The following is a 22,183-nucleotide window of genomic DNA, read 5'->3' as shown; positions in this document are numbered from 1 at the left end:
TGATCTAAAGTAAAACATTTGAACCTCCCATACCACGTTTCCTGGTGCAAAAAAACGTAGACTAGGACAGACAACAGTGCTTTGCTGTTCAGAGTCATGAAGTATCAGCAATGTTTTCTCAGTGACTCCCCAACAGCATAATTGCAGAGATGTTCACCTTCTTCCCAGATATTTTTAGGAAAACATCATTCTCCTGACTACTTTAGAGACAGTATATTTGAAAGACTTGTGTTAACAGAGATGGACAACTTTGCATTGAAACTCAAAGCAAAAACACAGATGGGGCATATCAGAGATCACAGTGTAACAAGATTCTCCAAGTCTTCAGTCTATGCCTCTTCTTTCATCAGCCAATTGCACAGTTAACATCTCTTCAGATTCTTTCAGAATTATCTAATTCACTGAAATATGTGCCTAATTCAAAGCCGGTTCTTTTTATTAACATCAAAAGGCTTTGGATCAGGCCCTATTAAAAAAAAAGTCTTTCTACATGCCTATTGTTCATTTGCTATTAGGTACACAATAGGGCTTCTGTGATTCCTCTCCCTGCCTCACCTATCATTATACATACGTTAGCAGATAACATGTCATTAAAGAGTCATAAATGTCAGTCAGAGAGTCATCCAGAAAAGCTGAAGGAAGGCTTCTTGGTCTGCCAAGTAGTAGTTCTGATAAGGGATCACCTGCCCAAGCAGTGCATTCCTACCTCACCACTAACATTTTCTTTCAAATACACAGATGCCTTGCCACAAATTATTGTGGTTGAAAGGGTTTGAGTTGTAGGGGGAGAGATGGGAAGAGGGAAAAAGGAGTTGTTATTTTAAAACCTTTTAAAACTTCTGCCTGTTTCTGCATTTGAAAATTGCATATGCCTGGAGGTTAGAGCATGGCTGTTCCTAAGCATCTGTTTTCTGACTTTATCTCCACCCCTACCACCCAAAATCATGTTTTTATGGGCTTCAGAGCAGTTATCATCAATCGATAATTTACAACTGCAAAATACACATTCTCAAATGACACAGCTCTGGTCTTCACAGTAAATCAAGACCCTACCTGTAAAAGGGCAAAATTTCCCTTACAACCGACTAAAAGGGCAATACAATGTGATACCAGACATACATAATATTCCTAGTAGAAAAATAAAATTGTAATAACAATACCCAAAGATGAAAACAGACCCCTTCTAACATCACCTCCCAAACCACTGTTCAGTTACAAGTGTTTTAATCTCAGTGAATAGTGTAAATCTTGAAATTAGTCTTAAGTTCCAAAGACTAAGTAATGCCACTTTTTACATTTCAAACCTTGTGTGGCTGAAGTTGCATCCTTGAAGAGCTGAAGATAAGATTTCCCTACCCTTACACTGCGTAAATCCCTTATATTGTGAATACTCACCAAGTACAAGAAAGTACTCAAAATTCTACAGAATCTTTTTCAACGCATGACCAATAAAAGCAAACCAGAAAGTTTATAGCCCAAGTCATTTTGAAGATGCAAGAACTGAAAATTAGGAAGATTCTTGGAATGAGGGGTTTAGGTTTTTCTAGTTATAGAAGGTGAATGGAGAAAAAAGATACCTTTCCTTGGAAAACATTATCTGAGGAAAAAACAGCACACAGAAAACATGGATGGATCTGTCTGTCCTTGGATAAGTCGATGGGGTATTACAAAGGGGAGGAATGGGAAGATCAAAACCTACATAGCAGTTAATTTTAATTTTGAATTGTTAATATTCCCAGGAATTCCCTACAGTAGGGGTCTTTATTACTTGACTTGCACTCATTTACAGGAATCTTGAACAAGAAGGGTTGGGTATAACTCCAAAAGAGGCAGGCAGATTCCAGCATAGAGGAGGTTGAGAGTTGCATCAGAAATCTGATTTCTGCAGTGATTTGTGGACTGACAAATCTCATAAGTCAATGTTGAGTCACTGTACAGTAGAGCAGTACGTTAAAGGTTTGTCCTGGGAAAGGAATTTGGGACTTGCAGTACAACATAAGTTATTATATGATCAGCTTAACCTCATCCAAGAGTGCTACCAGTTTGGGGTGCTCACAGAGGATAATATTGTGATCAGGGCCAATACGGGGCAGCATTACAGCAGCATGTTGGCAGAAAAAATGACAGAGCTGTGGCTGGGTAAAATCTTCGGAGGCAGAAGACAGTGAGTCAGAGTCAACTACTTTAATTTCTGAAAATTATTTATAAAGGGCGTCTTATCACAAGGCACACCCTTAAAAACATCTGGAAAGTATCAGAGAGTGGAGAATCAACAACAGATCAAATAATCATAAATTTCAACTGAAAAATGGAGTGAGGGAAGGAGGATTCAGAGAGCTTGCATTCACTGCTGAATCTTAAAAAATGGTATAAATACCAACAAACAGGAAACACCTTTGCTCAGGTGCTGAACATCTTTCTCTCCTACTGAAGCATATATGAGTTGAAAATCCACAGCACATCATATAAATGGATACACTAAAACTGGACACTGTCTCACCTGCCTTTCACCAGAAAAATACAGTAATTGCAGTGATTCCTCTTCTTTTATAAGAGACAGCTTGTATTTCAGAAACAAAACATGTTTCACTCTTCTAATTTCAATAAAAAAAAAAGAAAGTTACTTTAGAAAACACTGATATTCATAGGGCATAAGAACATACGCTTACTGGTAATGTCAATACTTTAGAAAACAATCCACATACCCTATATAATTGGGATAGCAATTTTCAAGCTGTGAATGCATGATCCCTATCACTTCACAAAATCCAGACTCCTTTTCCAAACTCCACTCTCCTTTTGGGGAACAAAAAAAGACCGAGATTACACTAAAACAGGCTCTAAATTGATTAGATAGAAAACATACTCTGAGAATGGCAGTGTTAATATTGCAAAGACGTTTAAACTTTCTGTATCTTACAGTACTTGTTCTGGAGCCTCAGACTTACTGTGGGGATGGGGAGCCACCCTTTGGTCATTATTGTAAATGCAAAATCAATATAATGTACCACAGATGCTGACGGTTTCTGCCCTCTGAGGAGGGCTCTTGGTAACCACCTATAAATTCATTCGTCATACTGACAGATACTCCCAGGATCATCTCTGGTTTAACACCATTTACAGTATGTGTCTTACCTTACAGGGACGATAAGGATGAGTAATCTCTGTTTGCGTAGGGCTTTGAGCGTTTTACGTGTTAAATGTTGTCATTACACTCTGTGCCTGCCGTTCTCTATCACGTTACTGACGCAGATCAATTTCCACAAACTGAATGTCTGTGGCATCATTTCTCACTAAAATGAGGATTAAATGAAACAAAACATTTGTAGCTTCGTAGGCTTCTCTTCTAAGAGGCCAAAACTCAGTAAATGAAAAGATCCAACCTGAATTACAAATTTCTTTTTCATCATGGTGTCGACAGTCACAGATCAGTGTGGAAAGCAGGCTAACAAATAGAAAAGACCAACAAACTGCTACCATATAATTTCAGCAAAACAGGCTGGACACTGATGCAGAAAGGCAAAATCCTCAAAGAATGGAAAACACAGATATTAGCCCAGGAAAGGTCAACCGATAGGGCAGAAAGGGAAACCTGTGGAAACTGGCCAGGGAGATTAAAGTTAAGCCCCACACAACTCTTATTTCACATTGAAATCCACAAACCATTCCCGAAAAGGAAGAAACTATTATGCTCTCTCTTAGCCTTGATGTGAGCAACCTTCTTATACGCTTCTCTATTTTATGAGAAGGGACAAAGCTCCCAGACTTTTCCATTTACTCCTCCCTCAGGACTTTGGAGGCTGTTGTTTTTTCTTTTGACTTGGGATCATCCTCTACCATAGCCACCTTTGGCTGGTCAGTGTCAAGTGGAATCAGTCCACGAGACAAAGAAGATGAATAGTGGATCTGTAGGCACTGGATAACCCAGACACAGCAGGAAAGCAGCAGTTTTGAATTTGGATACAGACTCGAGAACACCAAGACCAAGAAACTTAAATGAACTACAGGCTGTAAGGTGACCAAAAAAAACCAAAAAAAGAGAGAGAAACAAAAAGACTGGAAGTAGCCATCAGTTCAAAATAAAGGTAATTAGCAGAGACCACAATGAGATTACTAGCTGCCTTCTATCCTGCCACTTGTCATGAAGTGGTCTGTATATGTACTTCTTCACATGCACTTCTTCACATGCTTCACATGTAAGACTTCTTCACAAGATGTCTTACAAACACTACCCTACTACACCAGACAAAGCATTTGTGTTCCCACAAGACGAACATTCCTACTCATGTGTTACATTTGGGGATGAAGGAGCAAGAAGGTGGAGTGATCTCTCCAAGCCCACACGGTACGTTAGAAGTAACATCAGGATAACACAGGAATTTCCAGTTTATCGGGCTGCAAGGCCCCTTGATCCACACTTGTATCATTGTCATTCAAAAGAAACTTATTTGTCCTTAAGTTAAGGACCTTTTCCCTCCCACCACCAAAGAAAAGAGAGCACACTGAGTCACCGAACAACAGTTCCATTGGCTAAAAAGCAGCTTTTAAATTATTGTTAGTGACTCTCAACCAGTTTTCCTTGCCCCAAAGGGCAGAAGCTGCCCAACAGTGCCTTATGTGAAACATTAAAGTGATAGAAAGAAAATGAAAAGGGCATGAGACAGTCATTACAGTGTTTGGGCTTTTCCCTGGGGTGTGGGGGCCACCCACATTGCATACTTTTCTGTAATGAATTTTGTTTTAAAAAATTATATTTATTTCAGCCTGTAGTAATACAGTCCAGTTAGATTATTACCGTCTGGTGCTACCACTAAATTCAACACTGGTTTTGATTTGTGATTGTAGTGCTGTTAGATGTCAGTATATGAGATTCCACCATGGACTGACAAAAGGGTCTGACTGTATTTATGGTCTGAGCCATCTTTCTCTTCTCCGTTTGAGCAGGTTCTCCAGATTTTCAAGGTGGCCACTTGGATCACTGGAAGCTGAAACCAACACGTAGATAAACCCAGTGTGGAAACCTCTTGTGAAAAAGAGTAATCACACCTAAAAGATGATGTTGTGGCTTTTGGAATCACAACTGCACTAAGAAATGAATAGGTTTGAAAGGGCTTGATTAGATATACCACACTGCAAATCTGGGAGTGACAGGTTTTCACAGTTAGTCTGTGGCAAGAGAATGCCACAACTCAGATGTGACTTCTTCCACCAGTTTCGATCTGAGTTGACTTACGGATGACTGTAGGGCACTGAATCTGGAACTGAAAAGAAATGAAGGAAAGCAAGTAACATAATGCGACTGAGAGAATTTATCACTAGACAGTGACACTGCTTATATTTATTCTAAAACACTTCCAAAAGAAGACTCTTAAGAAAGCCACCTTATTCCTCATTGCGGAAGAGCCACTGTTTGGGCTGATAGTGCTGTCAAAACACAGCAGCTGCTCAATGCATTGTGTTTTCAAAGGCATAAACACAAACACATAGAGGTGGACTTAATTAATTAAATTCATGCATACAGCTGAATGGTAGACACTAGTTTGGGCTGAAGCATAACATATTCCGTCAGGCTGAAAAAATTTCACCCAAAAGGTAAATCTTTTATTACATCCAAATGTAATCTTACATCCAAAATACCTTGCTTCATGTCCAGCTGTATCCAGAAATTGTTCAAACCCAAATGCCCTCATTCTGGATGAGTTTCCTGGGATTTTCTGTTTGGGTTGCTATGCGCGACTGGAAGCACCAAAATTATGCATCTAAGGACTGAATGTGCGAGTGGTAATTGGCAAGGCACTTCAAGTCTTATAGCTCTTTTAGTCAGCACTGATTTCATTCAAATCCATGGAAAAGCAGGGAGTTAAAAGGACCTTGAGGGAACCGTTGCTGCCTCCTAACTCCTCCTCTGTACAACAGGCACCCATCTCCAAAAGAAGATTCAGATTCCTGAATTCCAATGAAGAAAAAAAGACATCTCCACATATTCAGAACCTGTTCATGTGAATTAAATTTCTTGTCTTCTCACATGGAGAAAAAGCTGGTACAGAACCAGCATCCCTGCAATCTGTTTTGCACGTCTAATCTGGTTATCTCTTCCCTAAAGGCAGCTGCAGTGAAACCTTCCCATGGTGACCAAGACCTTCTCCTTTACTTGTTGCGAGGACACACATTCCATACCTGGGCAGGTGCCTTCAGAAAACGTTTATGAACTTGCCAGCTACAAAAAGAAAAGGGGCCAATCATCACTATATTTCTCTCAGGCAACAGGCAGGAACTGGTAGAAGCTCCCAGAGTATCTATTCCTGAATCCTCACAAAGGAGCATTCATCTCACAGTGCTCTTTGTAGAGTCTAACAGGTTTGGGCGGGAAGCTTGAGGTAATCTCTATCGAGCTCCTGGTAACACAAGAAAGAGCCAACATTCACGTGCACCTGATTTGGGTGGTGTTGACAGGAGGTCATTTACACAGACCAACCCTCCCGTACCAAGAGACGGATGTCCTGGATGACTGTTATCAAGCAGGATGGGCCTGGTGCAGAGTCACCATTGAATGTGCTCATGCACATTTTCCTAACATGCATCTTTCACACTCAGTACTGCAGAATACAGCACAGTAACTAAAACTTAAAACCTTTCTGAAGATAAGCAAACTTGTCCGTTTGAATTTAGAGTCTTTTTACCTCTATCTTAACAGTAGTGATAAACGCAGCCAACTTCCATTAAAGGAGCATCTAGTATCCAACCAGCAACCGTAAGCCTCTAGGCAACTCCTCCCCGTCCCTGGCAAAGCATTTCATTAAAAATAGTTCAGGGGAAGTTCCCATTTCTTGATGGTACCCCAATTGCTGGCACCTTTGAGAATCTCACTTCTTACTGTAGAAGAGATAAAAATGTGATAGTAGAAACAATTTTAACATTGTGCATTTGACAGAACATAGTTTGAGTAAAAACTGCATTTTAAAAGAAATCATTCCCTTTATGATTTTTATTATACTTATTATTTACTTTATTTAATTATTTCCACTTTTACCATGTATACTTCTTGCTCATCTTCTACACTGTCTATTAAGGTGAAGAATAAAACTAGACTTATCAGTTTTGCTTTTGGAATTCCTTTATCAGTTAGCAGCACAATAAATTGTTTATGTTTGAACTGCAACAATACTTGGTGAAATTTTAATCAAAACCAATAAAATTTTTAAACTGAAATCTTAAAACTGTTTTTGGAAGCATTTCTCTTAATACTGGATTTTGCAACTTTTTAAAATAACTGAATCAGTACTTTATGCCTACGTTACGCAAACACATTACATTCTGAAAGTGGAATTATTTAGAGGGAGCAATATTTCTTCCAAGAATGATTAATGAGCTGAAAAGAAAAACCTGATGCTGTTACAGTTCTCGTACATCAGGCAAATACATAGAACAGATCAGCATGTTTTGTCCAAAGGCTGGAAAGCGTCTTAGTGACTCCCAACTGTCTGTAAATATATTATACTTAAGAAAAACACGGTGCTCCAAGCTTGTAGATAGAGTAATATCCCTACTCAATATATAGACTCCATCATTGTGGAGAGTGCAAGTCAAGTTAAGACCCGATTTTGATGTGTTCTCTTTGAGGTAGAGCCATTCTTTGGTAGCAATGTTGTAAGACTGCACAGTTAACACGTCCTCACTTTGGCTGGATTTTTGGTTTGGTCCAAGTTCATGAATACAACCCCCTACCAGGTATATAGTTTCTTCAACAGAGAGCATCTGTTGTTTGCGAACATGGACATCACAAAGTTCAAAGTTGGTCCAGGAATCAGAAGTGGGACAGTACTGCAAAATGTTCATATTCCTATCTGAAACAGAGGAGAGATATTTACAAATAAATAAATATATTAAAAGTTATCCATGGAGGAGAATTCTTCCTCCCTACAAACTGTATCAGCCGTTATTACAGATTTCTTAATGTATTACAGTGCAAAAGCATAGAAGACAAGGGAAGAAATATTGATTATTGAGAAGTGCAACTCTGCCCTTGATAATAAAGTCTGAACGTTCTGTTCCTTTGCAGAGGAAAAAATTAAGCTACTTCTGGCACATTATATGATGTAAATGGTCTGAGGATGCAGATTTTAGCAGAATAATCCCTACCTTTTAAGTTATGCTTTGAATTTTGTCTCCGATTGATATGTAAGAATATTTTATGAAAAGGGAAATGGAGCAATATTCTGCTCTCCAACAGTGATCACAGATGAATCAAATTATCAGGAAGAGAGTATGCTGTCAAGTGATGATTTATCAACCAAGCTTAACTGATACTTTGCATTTCATTCCATAAATCAAAGTTTTGTGGAATAAAATTCACAAAGCAAGTGGCATGGATGACCTAAAGGCACATGTTCAGTACCCTATAAAGAGAGAGACACACATTGTCAAAATCATTTAAGAAGCAGGAACTCTGTGCTCCAGCATCAGACAGAGGCACAGAAAAAAGCTGAAGCCATAGCTATACTTCAGTTACGACTGAGTGGATGCATGTGTTTGCAATACTGTTATTCTGTGAAATCGTTACAATTCCACCCTGATTTACAGTGCAGTGGAGACCAAGGCTGTGTCCAAGGCTTCGCTAAATTAACAGAGAATGCACAGGACTCGTTAGCTAGTAAATTCAGTTTCAATCTCTGGAGACCTGAGCTTAAATCCAAACTCAAGTGACAAGTGGCAACAGGTTTGCAAACTCCAGCCTGGTCTTTTAATAAAATCTGCTCCCTATTACAAGTCTATCCTGCATGATGATCTCCAGATGAGCTCCCAAGTGGAACAGCAGATGGTGACATACTGACAAGTTATGTAAGGGCACAGGTATAAATAGCCATAAATATAACTGCATTGTCATAAATGAAGTGCATCAGCAGCATGATTAGGGAGGTGCTGCTATAGCATTTGCTTGCACTCTGGAGATTTTCCATCATTGTTTATTACTTTACATTGCCTTTTTGAATACCTAATCCACTTTAAATAAAGGAAAAAAGGAGGGAAAATATCATGGCAATGCTCTGTGAAATTGCTGATGAAAGCTCTACATATAGATGATCTTCGTCTTCAGGCAATGTATCATTCTCTGACTCATTAAGAGGCAGGGAATCCCAATTAAGTTTCTGTCTCTGTCTATAGCAGTAATCTTCCCAGGTAGAAAGTGCTATGGTTTGAGAGGGAGCAGAGGAAATGGAAATCTATTGTGATATGGCCCTCAATTGCTCAGTCCAGAGCCTGAGTCTTTCATATCCACTGAAAAAAACCCCAAACAACAGCAAACGTGAACATTATACTGCCTGACACGGAGTTTCTATTAGCATCTACGTTCACAAGAGGGAGCTGAGAACCGGAAGGAGGGTCTTGATTCAAGAAGTGTCAATATAATTTACAGTGGGAAATTCCAGATTCTATCATCTTTTGGAAAGTGCAGCCTCAGGAGAAAGCTCTACACAGATCAAAAAATTAGACCACAAAACCTACCAAAACTGAGGTATATGCAGAAATACTAAAAATGAAAATAAAATTAAAATGTACATGTTAATTTCTGCATGTGTTTTATGTAGTGAATGTAGTGAAATAGCGAATGAACCTCAGAATCAGATGGTTAGGCCTTAACACTCTCCGACATCTGCATAACTTGGAAGGTAAATCACCAGTGTCATTGTGGTAATTCTGGTTTCTAAGCCTGATAGTTGTCCTAAGCCAAGGTGTCACAGAAGACCTGATTCTGGATCCTCGTTCAGGAAAGGATCTTTATTTATAACAAGCACAGGCATTTGTTGTCCTGACTGGTCTTGGATTTAAACATAAGCCTAAATGTGCTAGTTATCCACTGCTCACAACTTTATACTGTTTTACTATCCTGTTTCCACTAAAAATGGCTTTTAGGAAAAGACCTAGGAGAAGATCTAGGAGAAGACAGAGGCCTGAAGGTCAGTGGTGATCCCCTGAGGTGTGAAAGAAGCAAGAGGCATCTCATTGACTGTCCTCCTTCAGTTGAAGGAGCTCGACACAGGGCAGCAATCTTGACTACACACGCTTTGTTAATGAATTTTAAGGCACTAGGATCTGCATCAGCAACATGCCGACCTCCCTCTCCATGACATCAGGAGCAGGCAGCCTGAAGAAAGAACAGCACAAGCACCAGGAAAGGAACTTGCAAAGTGCAGGGTATGTAGGAGAAAAGCTGGTACCCCCACAGTCTTGTAGCACTACTAATCAAATCAGAGCTTTTTCTTTTTACCTCTTTTTTCTCTTTCTCTAGACAAAAAAGACAAAACCCTAACTCCGGTCTCTAGAGACAAGTCTTCCCATTACTCTGCTTCAGTCCTTTCGCCTTGTTCTCTGCATTCTTGTCTCAAAGGATGTTTCCCCTTGGGTCTGACTTTCCAGCACAGCAAGTGTTGTGTGTCAGGCATCCTTCAGTCCTGGTGTCGGACGCCAGGGAGCACAATGCACCCCACAGGTCCTTTAGTGGGGTGGCCAGAGGACTGGGACTGCAGAGCACACCCCAGCGTGACCCTCCGTATGGACACAGGCATGGCGATATCTTTTTTTTTTTGCCTCAGTGAAGCCACCAGGTTCTGGGCTAGAATGGACCCGACAAAATGCTTTTGAAGGTTATCATTACCACAAGGACCATGAGGGGTGGAAGTGTGTCTTTTATAAACCTTATAATGATGCAGAGCTAAAATCTGCTCAGACACTAGAAGGGACAGCTTGTTCTAATGTCAGTTTAGCTTTGCTTGCAGTACTCTCTGTAAAAGCTGATCTCTCTCCTGATTTTATTCTCCATTTGCAAAAAAAAACCCAACCAAACCTACTGTGGTCAAATGAAGTGGGCAAAGGCCTAGAGATAGGCATTTAAATTTAGGAAATCTTGATAAATACTGAATATTTGACATGAAAAAAATTGACTTCTAAAACTCTGAGGAAATGGTACTCCTCCCAGAAAATGGCACTATGTACTTAAGGAATGAACAAATGGGAGCTCTTTTTAAGTTGCTGCTTTTCAAGTGGATAAAGAAAAAGTAATTGTCAGGAGAGGATGCAGCTTCAAGTCCTTTCCTCTGTACAGGATCCTCAGAAAACAGGGTATAGAAAGGAAGTAATTTAAAAATGTTGGTTCTTCCTTAAGCTTTTGACTAATTATTCAATTATTTCAGCACTGAAAATCTTACTATAGCTTGAATTTGCCTGTGAAACACTGAAATGCTATAGTGAAAGGACCATGACATCTATTAACACATGAGAAATACTAATGCAGGCAGGTATTTTCTTCATATTTTTCCTTTTGACAGTCTAAACCAGGTATTTAAAAAGTAAACAAAGTGTATCTCCTGAGACCTCTCTTTCTACTGTGTGATCAAAATCTGAAAAAAGGAGGGCTAAGCTGGGTGCTGAAGTACCCATCAGTCTGTTCCCTCAGAAGAATAGAGCCCCAGGTCCAGATAGGCCCTAAAAAAAATAGTATCTGAGTCCTCTATGACAGAGCTCATTTTTTTTTGTTTCATTTGTCAATTATTTTCTACCGGTGATTAATTTTTACACATTTTAATAATGAGTATTATGCAGCTTTCTACATCAGTTCAGAAGATTTCTTGAAAAAGAGAAGAAAATTATCTGGGCCTTAGAAGCAATTAGGTTAAAAACAAAAAAAGTAAAAGCAAGCTTTCTACCTCGTGTAGTGTATCCTCCAATAACGTAGATCTTGCCCTTGCATTCGCAAGCTGAGAATTCTGCGAGAGGGTTTGGCATGGATGCCACAAAATTCCACCAGTCGTTTTCTGGGTTATAGCACTCCACGTTGGAAAGGGATTGACCACCAATGGCATAGAGCTTTCCATTTACAGCCAAAAGCTTAAAATTGGACCTGAAAGAAAAGATTGCAGCATTGAAGTAGGTTGCATAGATGTACAGAAAAACATGGGAAAGAAAGTTCTTCCTATCCAGGCTCCAACATACTCATCATCACTTTCAACTTGTACCACCACTTCATACATTTGAACTCTTCTGTGCAAGGCCAAAATTCTGTAATTACACTGTAATTACTTAGGATAGCAACCAGTGACATGCTGGATATTAATGATGTTGATGCTGTGACTGATGAATATTTTATTTTGGATTTCAATCTGTCACAGTCTGAGCTCTGAATGTTTAGTTAACTAATGTGTTCAGTAGAAGTCTCATTTTTACTAGGCTTTTAGTAAAGTACATTTAGTAGAGAAAAACATATTATATATACACACAGTCAAGGATATTATTTTAGTTAAAATTGCAGAAATTTCAAACAAGACTTGATGGATGCCTAAGAATGTGTACTCGTCTTAGTCTGTAATACAGAAACTCTTTAACAACCCTAATAAACAGAAATTTAAAGCGGTGCACATTGAATCATGTTCTGCAAAAGAAGGAAGAGAGAATCTCCTGTACCTTATTCAGCATTAAACTACTAAATACATTCTCCGTGCCACTGAAGCAAGATATATCTGTAAATTAATGTTCTGCCCACAGCTGAAAATACATTGTACTCCACAGGCAAGGCCCTGTTCTTTTATTTCTTACTCTGTTCCATTGTGCTGTTACACTTCATGTGTGGCAAAGGGCAACTTTCTAATTACTGAAGCATAAGAAGCCTTATATCTTACACTTTTAAGATAATACAGGCAGAAACAAACGGTCTGTGGATATTAAAGGTGGAAGTCTGTAGGAAGAAATTGGAGGACTTGAAGATAGAGGGCCTGCATGCTCAGCTATTCCTTCCAGCTCTGCAAGCTGGTCTAACAAAAGCTGAGCTCTTCCTCTCCTCAGAAACAGTCTTGTTCCCTAGAAAGTTTGTTCCTTCTTGACTGCTGAGGCAAACTGAGATTTTACCACGCAGTGTCCCAATTAACTAGATGTGTGAAAGTCACTGGAGCGCACCAGCTCAGCATAAAGCCAAGCGGGGAATTGCGTTATGTCTGTAAGACTGAAGTGGTGCTTTAGACTTGCACTGGCCTGCTGAGCAGTAAAGTGAGTTTCACTTTGCATGAATCCAAGATTCAAAACTTACCGCTAAGTAGTTTTGCAGGGTTTTGTCTGGACAAAATGAACCCTGCCTAGCAGCAGACTGCCCTGCAATTTCTTTTTATTAAATATATTTGGAAAAAGAATTCGTTTCCAGATGGAATCATTTTGTTCTTGTCATCCTGATATAGCTTTGGAAACTAAAATGCTCCTTTGAAGGAATTAATTGCTTTTTATTCATTTTTTTTTTTTTTGCTGACATTTACGATTAGGTCACTCTGTTCATCTCCTCTCTACAGCAATTACGTTTTCCATCTTAGAGAATCCAGAATAACATGGCAATCAATAGCAGGTATGAAATGAGGATAATTACTTGCAAAACATTATGATTTTCAAAGCAATGTACCTGTTCTAAAAGTTACGGTGGAAAAAAAAAATCCACAAATTAACAAAGGGACAAAACCACAAAACGTAAATGCATTTTCCAAGCAACCATTTAAAATCTAAAGTATGTTAGAAAGTCTGTGACTCTGTGCCTACGATGGAGATGGTGCGGGATTTTTGGCTTATAAAATGAGTTCACATGTACACAGATCACGTTTCCCTATTCTAAGATCTTCTGGCCACTTTTTAAACATGCTAAAAGTTCTGCCACAGAGGACGTGAATTAACTAAACCAGTGTGTAGTGTCAGAACATTAAAGAATTCAGGCTTCCTAAATCATACATGCTTCTCTAGTTACTCTCTAATTGTAGCCTCTTACTATTTTGTCTGAATGGAGGTAATTCATCCAGTTTTTGATGGCTTTTGCATCACTGAATTGTTTCTTGCAGCACAGGGAAAACTATCTGGTGAAAGATATACGGCCCAACTTTCAACTTCAATTATTCTAAAAGGAGGCCACGTACATTTGTGTCAGTCATTTAACCACTTCCAACACTTGTTAAAATGGATGACATTCAGTGGAAGTATCTCAGATTTATGGAACACATTAACTATAAGGTTCATTTTACTCAAAAGTAGCTCTAAGTATCCATCAGCACACTTTATATGAAAGTTTGGACAATGGCTCAACATGTTATGAAAAACTTCTGCCATTCACCTTTCCATGCCAATAACAGCAGGTGTTTTTATGGAGAGTGAACATTAGGAAATATTTAGTGTATTTTTACACTCTTTTAATGTGTTGGAGCAGCTGGAAACAAGGAAAGCAAACATTGAGCAACCAGCCAGCTCTCCACAATTAACAACTGTTCCATGGACTACAGCTTGGAAACAGCGGAGTCCATCAGATTCAACTGCGATATAACTCCGCTCGCACCAGTGAGTTACTTGGGGGATCAAAAGTACTTTCCAAATGCCAGGCCTAGTGCATACTCTGCTTGCTGGGACAAGTGCAGGTAAGAGCTGTCTTCTGATGTCCCTCGTTTCCTCTGAAAGGAACCCCAGGAACAGAAGCAAGAACGAGTTGTGGGGTTTTCCCATAGTTCAAAATACATTTTTCATTCAATAAAGACAAGTGCAAAGCACTATATACACAAAGGAAATAAAATACAATGCACAAATGCAAAGGATCAAGGGGTCAGAGAGCATAGCTTCCTGAACACAAGACAGCATTCGACAACTTGCAAAAAAACCAACATTGTCCTGGATTGCATTAACAGCCATAGAGGTATCTGTAGGAGACCACTATGAAAGTGGCTCTGAAGAGGACAGCAAGCATTCTTCTTCTTCACTGACAGGTACCATTCATTTAGTACACAACGAGAAAAAGTGTAGATATTAGAGTGGACTTCCTGATCAGAGGGGTGGCCAAACATGGGAACAAGTTACCTGGGAGGAAGGAGGTTGCAGAGAACTGGGGATGAGTCTCTTTAGCCAAGTAATAAGTGATAGAACAAGAGGGAATGGCCTCAAGTTGTGCCAGGGAAGGTTTAGACTAGGTATTAGGAAGCATTTCTTTCCAGAAGGGGTTGTTGGGCGTTGGAATGGGCTGCCCAGGGCAGGGGTGGAGTCCCCATCCCTGGAGGGGTTGAAGAGTCGGGTCGCTTAGCGCTGAGGGATCGGGTGTAGTTGGGAACTGTTAGTGTTGGGTTGATGGTTGGACTGGATGATCTTCAAGGTCTTTTCCAATCTAGACAATTCTGTGATTCTGTGAGGTTGTAATCTACATCGCTGGAGGCTTTCACGAACAAGTCAGACGTGTATTTGCAAGGTAAGCTCGGTCCTGCTGTACAACAGGAGGCTTGGACTAACTAACCCATCGTTCCTCCCTGCCAAATGATCAACTTCAACCTTAAAATTTCTCACAAATCAGATGACTTCTCTATTCTAGAGTTAAAGCATTTGCAACAGAGGCGAAGAATCATGAAAGCACAGTTATGAAAGCAGTTCCAAAGCATTTTACATTCTTTGCAGGAACCTCTTTTTTTGCATTCCTTATAGGAGTCTACAGAGCTCACTGCATCCAACATTTAGCTTTGGAAGCATGTAATACATTTGTGATAAATATGATGAATATTTCTAACTTTAAAATTTTTGAAAAGCTTATTTTCCCCCAACACAGAGGAATTTTAAGTGAAAAAAAAAATATTAAAAATCACAGAAAGAGAAGGTTTGATGAATCACTACCATTTCCCAGGAGCATCCTCTCCTATATTCTTGTAAGAGTCCTCAGAGTGGCAGCAGTTCAGGCACAGATTGCTCACAAAAAAACATGTTCCACGTGCATGTGTATAATCCCAGCCAGGGGCTTACAAGGGTCTTCCAAGCCTGGAAGATTTACCTGCCATGAGTAGGAAGGTTCTGAAGGAAAATAAAAGTGGAATATACAGCTGTAACTGGCACATGCAATAGAAATCCTATGAGTATGTTATTTTTAAATAGCAAATTTCAGCTGACAGCATCAATTTAAAGAAAAGTATGGAAAGGTATTCAAGGACATTACTTAACAGTCCCCAATGCACTCTGTTACCTTCCTGTCCCCGAAGACCAGAACTGGTCTTGGGCAACCCTTACATGAAGTTTCTTCCACAAAAAAGTCCAGGTCATTCTCCGAGGACACTATTCCAAGTACAGCTGTATCTCTAGATCTAGAAAAGATCCTGTGATTGGTTATGGACAATTTGTGACCAGTACTAGATTTTAGCCCTCAGATGATGAGAAGTTCCAGGCTCAGTCACAGGCTTCCTATGTGAGCCTGAGCAAATTATTTTATCTATCATCTCCCTTGTGTATGCATAAATAGGGAATAACACCTTCTCAAGCTTATGTGGGCATCACAAGAATAATATACAGGAGTTACCTATTGTGAACACATTTGAAACTAAAGTAAAAAGACCTCTACATCTAGAAAGAAAGCTAACAGCTATACCCTAAACCAGAATGACTGCTAAGTATTCAGTATACATCTGATGGATTTTGTAGTAAGTTGGGACTATTTCATCTATGCATATATAGAGAATTCAAGCGTCCTGGGATTCTATATTACAATAATGGAAATAATTAAAGATTAAAATATCATCGAATTTACTAGGCTTGTTGAGGGCAGAGAACTACTGATATCAACAGCAAGTCGGCACAATTATTTCCATAACTCCTCAGCCTTCCCTTAAGGTCAACATATGCATCCAGATATTTTGTCGCCTGAAGTCAAACCAACTTCAATGGGAACTAGAACCCTCCCTCGAGGTATGTAAAAAATTCATCCATGGGATGTAATTGTATCAGCTGACATAAATTAACTTGGCAGACAGTCACATGACTCTAATTCCTAAGCAGAACACTGGGCAACTGCCCTGCTGATTTTACTACAGCATAACAAACTAAAAACACAATGCGGAGCAAACTGTAGATCTAACTGCAGCACATCTGTGCAGCAGACAGGCATCAGTGCTGTTCATGTTGAACGAAAAACCCCTGATCCTAAAAATCTCCCTTGTTCTTGGCTCCTACAGCACAGGCCATCCCTTCCTGTATTCTGGCCACAAAACGTCAAGCGGCTCATCAGAGAGCTGAACTGTTACATCAGATAGAAAAAATAGTAATTAATAACTTCAGAGTTATTTAACATGTAGATGTTAAAAGTCCAAAACATGTTTTGGGAAGGGATCATCAGAGTTTCCATGAAGAAAACTTCCCATGATTCAGGGAGCAACATACTTGCTGCTACCTTGTAGTCTAGGGGCAGATGTAATACTGGGTTCTTTTCGACCTGCAATAACTACTATGAAACCTAAGAATAGAGCCTATGCCAAAAATATCTATTTACATGCTACTTTTCTGCAGTTAATGGCCAATGTGGAATTCTATGCGAAGGAATATTTCGCTGTCACCTGTGATGGGCTTCAAGATTAAGTTGGCATGGTAGTGCAGTTGAAAATAGTAATATAAAGGAGAAAATACCCATGTGTTTATTTCAGATATAATGACTATGTATCCTAGAAAAAAGGGAAAGCGTGAGGGAAAAAAGGCTGATCTAGAGTTTGAATAGCCAGGTCGTAAGGTGAAAAAAGGGCCTCAAAAAAGCATTTTTTAAGAAACCCTCACTCACCATGCTGCAGAATCATTGCACATAATAGAATATGTAGACATAATGTAGACATCACACAAATCAATGCCAAAACCTCGTAACTTGAGCAACGTGGGACTTCTATGTTTAAGTTAAAGTTAATTTCCATAGGAAACACTGTGTGGGATGATCCCATCATCCCTTCTACCGAGGCCAATGTGCTCTCAATCGTGCTCATGTAGGCAAGGCTGCCGAAGCAAAGCCCACTAAAACATCTCTGTTCCCACAGGCACCTCAGTGAAGACTACTTACAGGCTCAGTCTCTAAGAAATATCTCTGTAAGAAAAGGTGTCTGCAGTGTTTAAAAGCTAAACACTCATTTTACAGATGAAATTTTTCACGTTGTTCCAAGAAGCCTGAAATTCTGAAATACTGAAAAAAATTGTTTCTGATCCATTCTGGTGACTGATGATGGAGGCAATCATTTCAGTGAAATCCTCACAACAATACAGGGAGTGGGAAAAAAAAAAAAAGGTGAAATGAGAAAGGACTAATTTTAAGTCAAACCCCTGTTTTGAGGGGTTTGAGCTGGCAAGAGCTAGAGTCTGGAACAGAGACTGCAGTTTTACTACCCAGATACAAAGCATTTACGCCAATGGTTTGGGTCTCTGCGTGCTCTCTGAATTTACTGGATGGAGAAGAGAATTTCCATTCTACAGCGAATTTTGGCCTCCTTACTTGTTCTTTTTCAGATAGAGAAGATAAAAATTTAAACACTTTTTCTAAAATGGAAACAATGAGGAAGTTGACATTGAATAACAGAAACATTTTGTTTCAGTGAAGTAAAGGGCTTTGATAACTCTGCAACCTGATTAAGGTAAAGCAGCCACAAACTTGGCCCGGGAGATGGCATCTCTTCTTGGGTCCTCCTCAAGGCTAGGTCTCTATTATTCTTTCAGATGTAAATCATAAAAGTGTTTCTGAATACTGACTTAAACATAAGTGTCAAACAAACAATTCAAAAGGATAAAGGAAAAAAGCAAAATGGTCAAAATGATGAATGATTCCCAGATCCATATGTTTTTACAAAGTGAGAAACTTCTCACAATCTTCCTGATGTTTTTCTGGTGAATATTCCACTGATGCAGGCCTACAAAACATTCAGATTTTTATGAAAGTTACAAATCAATGACAGACTGCTCCGATTAAATTTTTTCTGCCATCTCCAGCTCTGATAGACTGTACTTTCCCACTAAGAGCAGGGAAACTTGTCACTTACAGTACTGGAGTTGAAATATACCACAGAGAAAGTAGGAGGTATCTTTGTTTTGTTTTTTTAATCTTTGTTATTTCAAACAGAACTTCTACTACCAGAGAGACAGGTGTTTGGAGAGGCTGGCTCCTTGTCTAATACAATTTAAAGGAAAAGTGGGAGCCCACCACCATTTCACACCGAGGTGAGTGATCACACGTGGTGGAGGGCCGCAGCACGTCCTCTGCTGACGCCCAGCTCATGTTCTCCCCCAGCCGAGGCCTTGACCACCATCATTTAGGCAATAAAGTCCCGTCCCCCTCACCCCTTTCCCTTGCCAGCAGCTCCATGCGCCAGGCAGAGGGGGCCCCTAAGCAGGAGAGAGGCAGCAGCGTTGTGCTGCGGCGGGATGACAAGGTTGGCCAGGCCTGTGCGGTGGCATCCTGCCCAGCCATCGCCCAGCACCGCCGTCCTTCCCACCGCATGATGCGAGAGACGCGGGTGACTCACGGCACAGAGACGGGTCTGAATCACTTCTCGTAACGCCGGGTCAACACCACGTGACTTAATATTTTGACAATATATACACGGACACACGTGTATTTCAGGGAGCGAGCATTACCTCTTCTGGTTCATCGAAGCCAGCTGACTCCATTCGTTTAGGCAAGGGTTGTAACAGTGGGCAGCTGAAATCTCCTGGCTGGTGATCCTGTAGCCCCCGACGATGAAGAGGTAGTTGTCCAGCACTGCTGACCCGTAGCCTCGGACGTTCACCAGATCAGGGGGCAGGTTGTTGGCCAAGGGCAGCCACCTCTGCGCCTCCTCGTCATACCTCAGCATCGACCAAGGGGCTTCCACCGGAGGGTGAGGGCCCGGAGGCAGGCCCAGGGCGGAGGCACCCATGAAGTCCCCGATGGCCACGAGGGTGGCGGTGCCCCTCATCCGCCTCTCCTTCAAGTGCTGCTGGAGAGCGTGGGGCAGGAGGAGATGCGGACGGGCGTCGGGCCTCCGCAGCACCTGGTGGTAATGGGTGGCCATGAAGTCTAGACAGGCGTCGTGCAGGTCCTGGAGGCCGTAGACCTGAGCCAGGCGGTGCAGCTCGAAGCAGTTGCCCAACCTCACCTGGGAGAGGAGCAGGCGGAGCAAGGGGGTGACCTGCAGGTAGGAAGCGGCCTCCACCAGCTCCTCCAGCAAAGGGGGTTCCTCCTCGCCCCCCTCCTCCTGCTCCAGCCTGGCCAGGCAGGAGGTGTTGATGAAGTCCAGCACCAGCTCCAGGCCCAGGGCGCTCAGCCCCCCGCGCAGCAGCTGCTCCTCCTGGCCCTGCCCTGCCTCCCGCATGCCCGAGCGGTACAAGGCTCGGAAGTAGTCACTCTGCTCGATCAGCTTTCTCTTGCACACCGGGTAGCGCTTGTCCCCCAGCCGGATCTGCACCACCTCCTCCCCGCCGCCATCCCCCGCACCGGCCCCAGCCCCTCCTTCATCCCCTTCCCCCTCCTCTTCCTCCTGCCGCCGCCCCGTCAGGGACATGGCTCACCCCCTCCCCTGCCTGCGCTTCAGCCCGGCCGCTGCGGCTGCGGGCAGGCTCCTCCTTCGTGCTGCCGGCTGGGAGGAGCCGGGCCAGGCCGGGCCGGGCCGGGCCGAGCCGGGCCCGGCGGGGCGGGGGGGGGGCGGCTGGGAGGGAAGGGAGTGGGGGGGGAGGCGGTGCCGCAGCCCCGCCGCTGCTCCGTCCCTGCAAGGAGAGAAGAAGGGGAATAAAAAAAAAAAAAAAAAAAGGCACGGAGAGGAAAGGCAAAAAAAGCCCTAAAAAGGCAATGTTGAGCGCTGAAGCGACGGCCGGGCCTCTCGGCGCTGCCCGCCGGGGCCCTCAGCGCCAAACCGCGCTGCAGGGCACCCCCCAACTCACCCCCCTGGGCCCCGGTGCTGGGGAAAGGGGGGGTTCAAGCTGCTGTGAGGGTCAGGGACGCGATCAGGAGGGCCAAGAGCCGGCCCCAGGGTGCAGCAACAGCCAGGACGGGCAGTGCGGCCCCCGCGGGCGCTGCCTGACCTGGGCCGGGAGCGCAGCGCCGACCTCCCGCCACAAATGTACTCCTGGGTGCCCAAAAAAGGGGGGATATTCCCCCACAAATGTACTTCTGGGTCCCCAAAAAAAGGGGGGATGATCCCCCACAAATGTACTTCTGGGTCCCCAAAAAAAGGGGGGATGTTCCCCCACAAATGTACTTCTGGGTCCCCAAAAAAAGGGGGGATGTTCCCCCACAAATGTACTTCTGGGTCCCCAAAAAAAGGGGGGATGTTCCCCAACCACACACTCAGGGTGAAAAAAAATAAATATGGTATGCGTGGATGTATTCGTGCGTAGGCAGAGAGGAGGAGGGAGTGCTGGAGTCAGCCTGATGCTGCGGCATCTTGACACGGTGGCATTCACTGCCAAAAATCAACAAAAAATCACCTGGCAGCTCTAGTGCAGCCGTAGGATTTAGGAAGGGCAAGTCCGATACATAATTCTGCTTCTTGATTCCTCCTGCGTTAAGTCCCTCGGTGTCTCAGCTCCTGGTTTGGCCTATAAAGATACTATATAACCTGTTCTGCTACTCTACCTTTTCTATTTCAGGTCCTGGAATAGGACATCTGTGTTATTCATGAGTGATCTACATACCAGGGCCCTGAGTTTGTTTGACCTGAACAAGGACAGAGCAAATTAACACCTGAACATCTTGTATAAAGCGACTGTTCTTCTGTTTGCCTGGTTACACTCTTGAAACATAATGACAGTCCTTTTTATTTTTTTTTTCCTGAAAAAAATGCTGACAGATGAGGAAGTCTGTCATTCTGTGTATTCCTATACAATGATGCTTAATATAAAGCCTTTAAAAATATAATTTTTATCTTTATAAAGATATTTCCTTCATCTCATGTATTGCAGACCATAGAAAATCCTTCCCTTTAGCAGTAATGTGACTCATCTGCAGTCACTGCAGATTGCTTAGTTTTCAGACAACTCCCCATTTCCACTACTCAGAAGGGATCATTTCCCCCATTAAAACTCTTCAGAGCAGTATTAACACTGGGTTTTTCGGGTTTTGGTTTTGTTTTGTTTTTAAAGGAAGACAAGGTTGTTTGCTTTTTAGCATTTCCCCTGTGAAATGAGCCTCTCTCAGGCTTTTGATCTTCAGCTTCTTAACTCTAGCCCATACAGTCGACAGGAATGTCAGTCTCACTCAGAGGTGTTCTTTTATAAAAGCATTTGTTGAGGTGAGGTAGATTTCTGTGCATTTTTGGTTACCACCTCACTTCAAAGCACACTTTCATCATCTCGCTTTTGAAGGGCCCATTTCTTGTTCTGAAATTTTAGAAATTTTATAGAGAGTTCCAAAGAGCTCTCTTCAGCAGCC

General features: G+C 41.8%; 1 protein-coding gene across 1 annotated transcript; it reads right to left on the bottom strand.

The window, feature by feature from the left end:
* Window positions 1-6,970: 6,970 nt before the first annotated feature.
* KLHL42 (kelch like family member 42) lies at window positions 6,971-20,373 on the bottom strand. Its single transcript, XM_074825287.1, has 3 exons — window positions 19,414-20,373; window positions 11,703-11,896; window positions 6,971-7,844 (listed from the first exon to the last, which is right to left on the bottom strand). Exons 1-3 carry the CDS (start codon window positions 20,316-20,318, stop codon window positions 7,393-7,395), a joined length of 1,551 nt encoding a protein of 516 aa, XP_074681388.1. The 5' UTR covers window positions 20,319-20,373; the 3' UTR covers window positions 6,971-7,392.
* Window positions 20,374-22,183: the final 1,810 nt, after the last annotated feature.

This window comes from Strix aluco, chromosome 5, assembly GCF_031877795.1.
Source record: "Strix aluco isolate bStrAlu1 chromosome 5, bStrAlu1.hap1, whole genome shotgun sequence".
Lineage (NCBI taxonomy): Eukaryota > Metazoa > Chordata > Aves > Strigiformes > Strigidae > Strix > Strix aluco.
The sequence above is the reverse complement of the archived record's forward strand: the minus strand, read 5'-3'. Positions and strand labels throughout refer to the sequence as shown.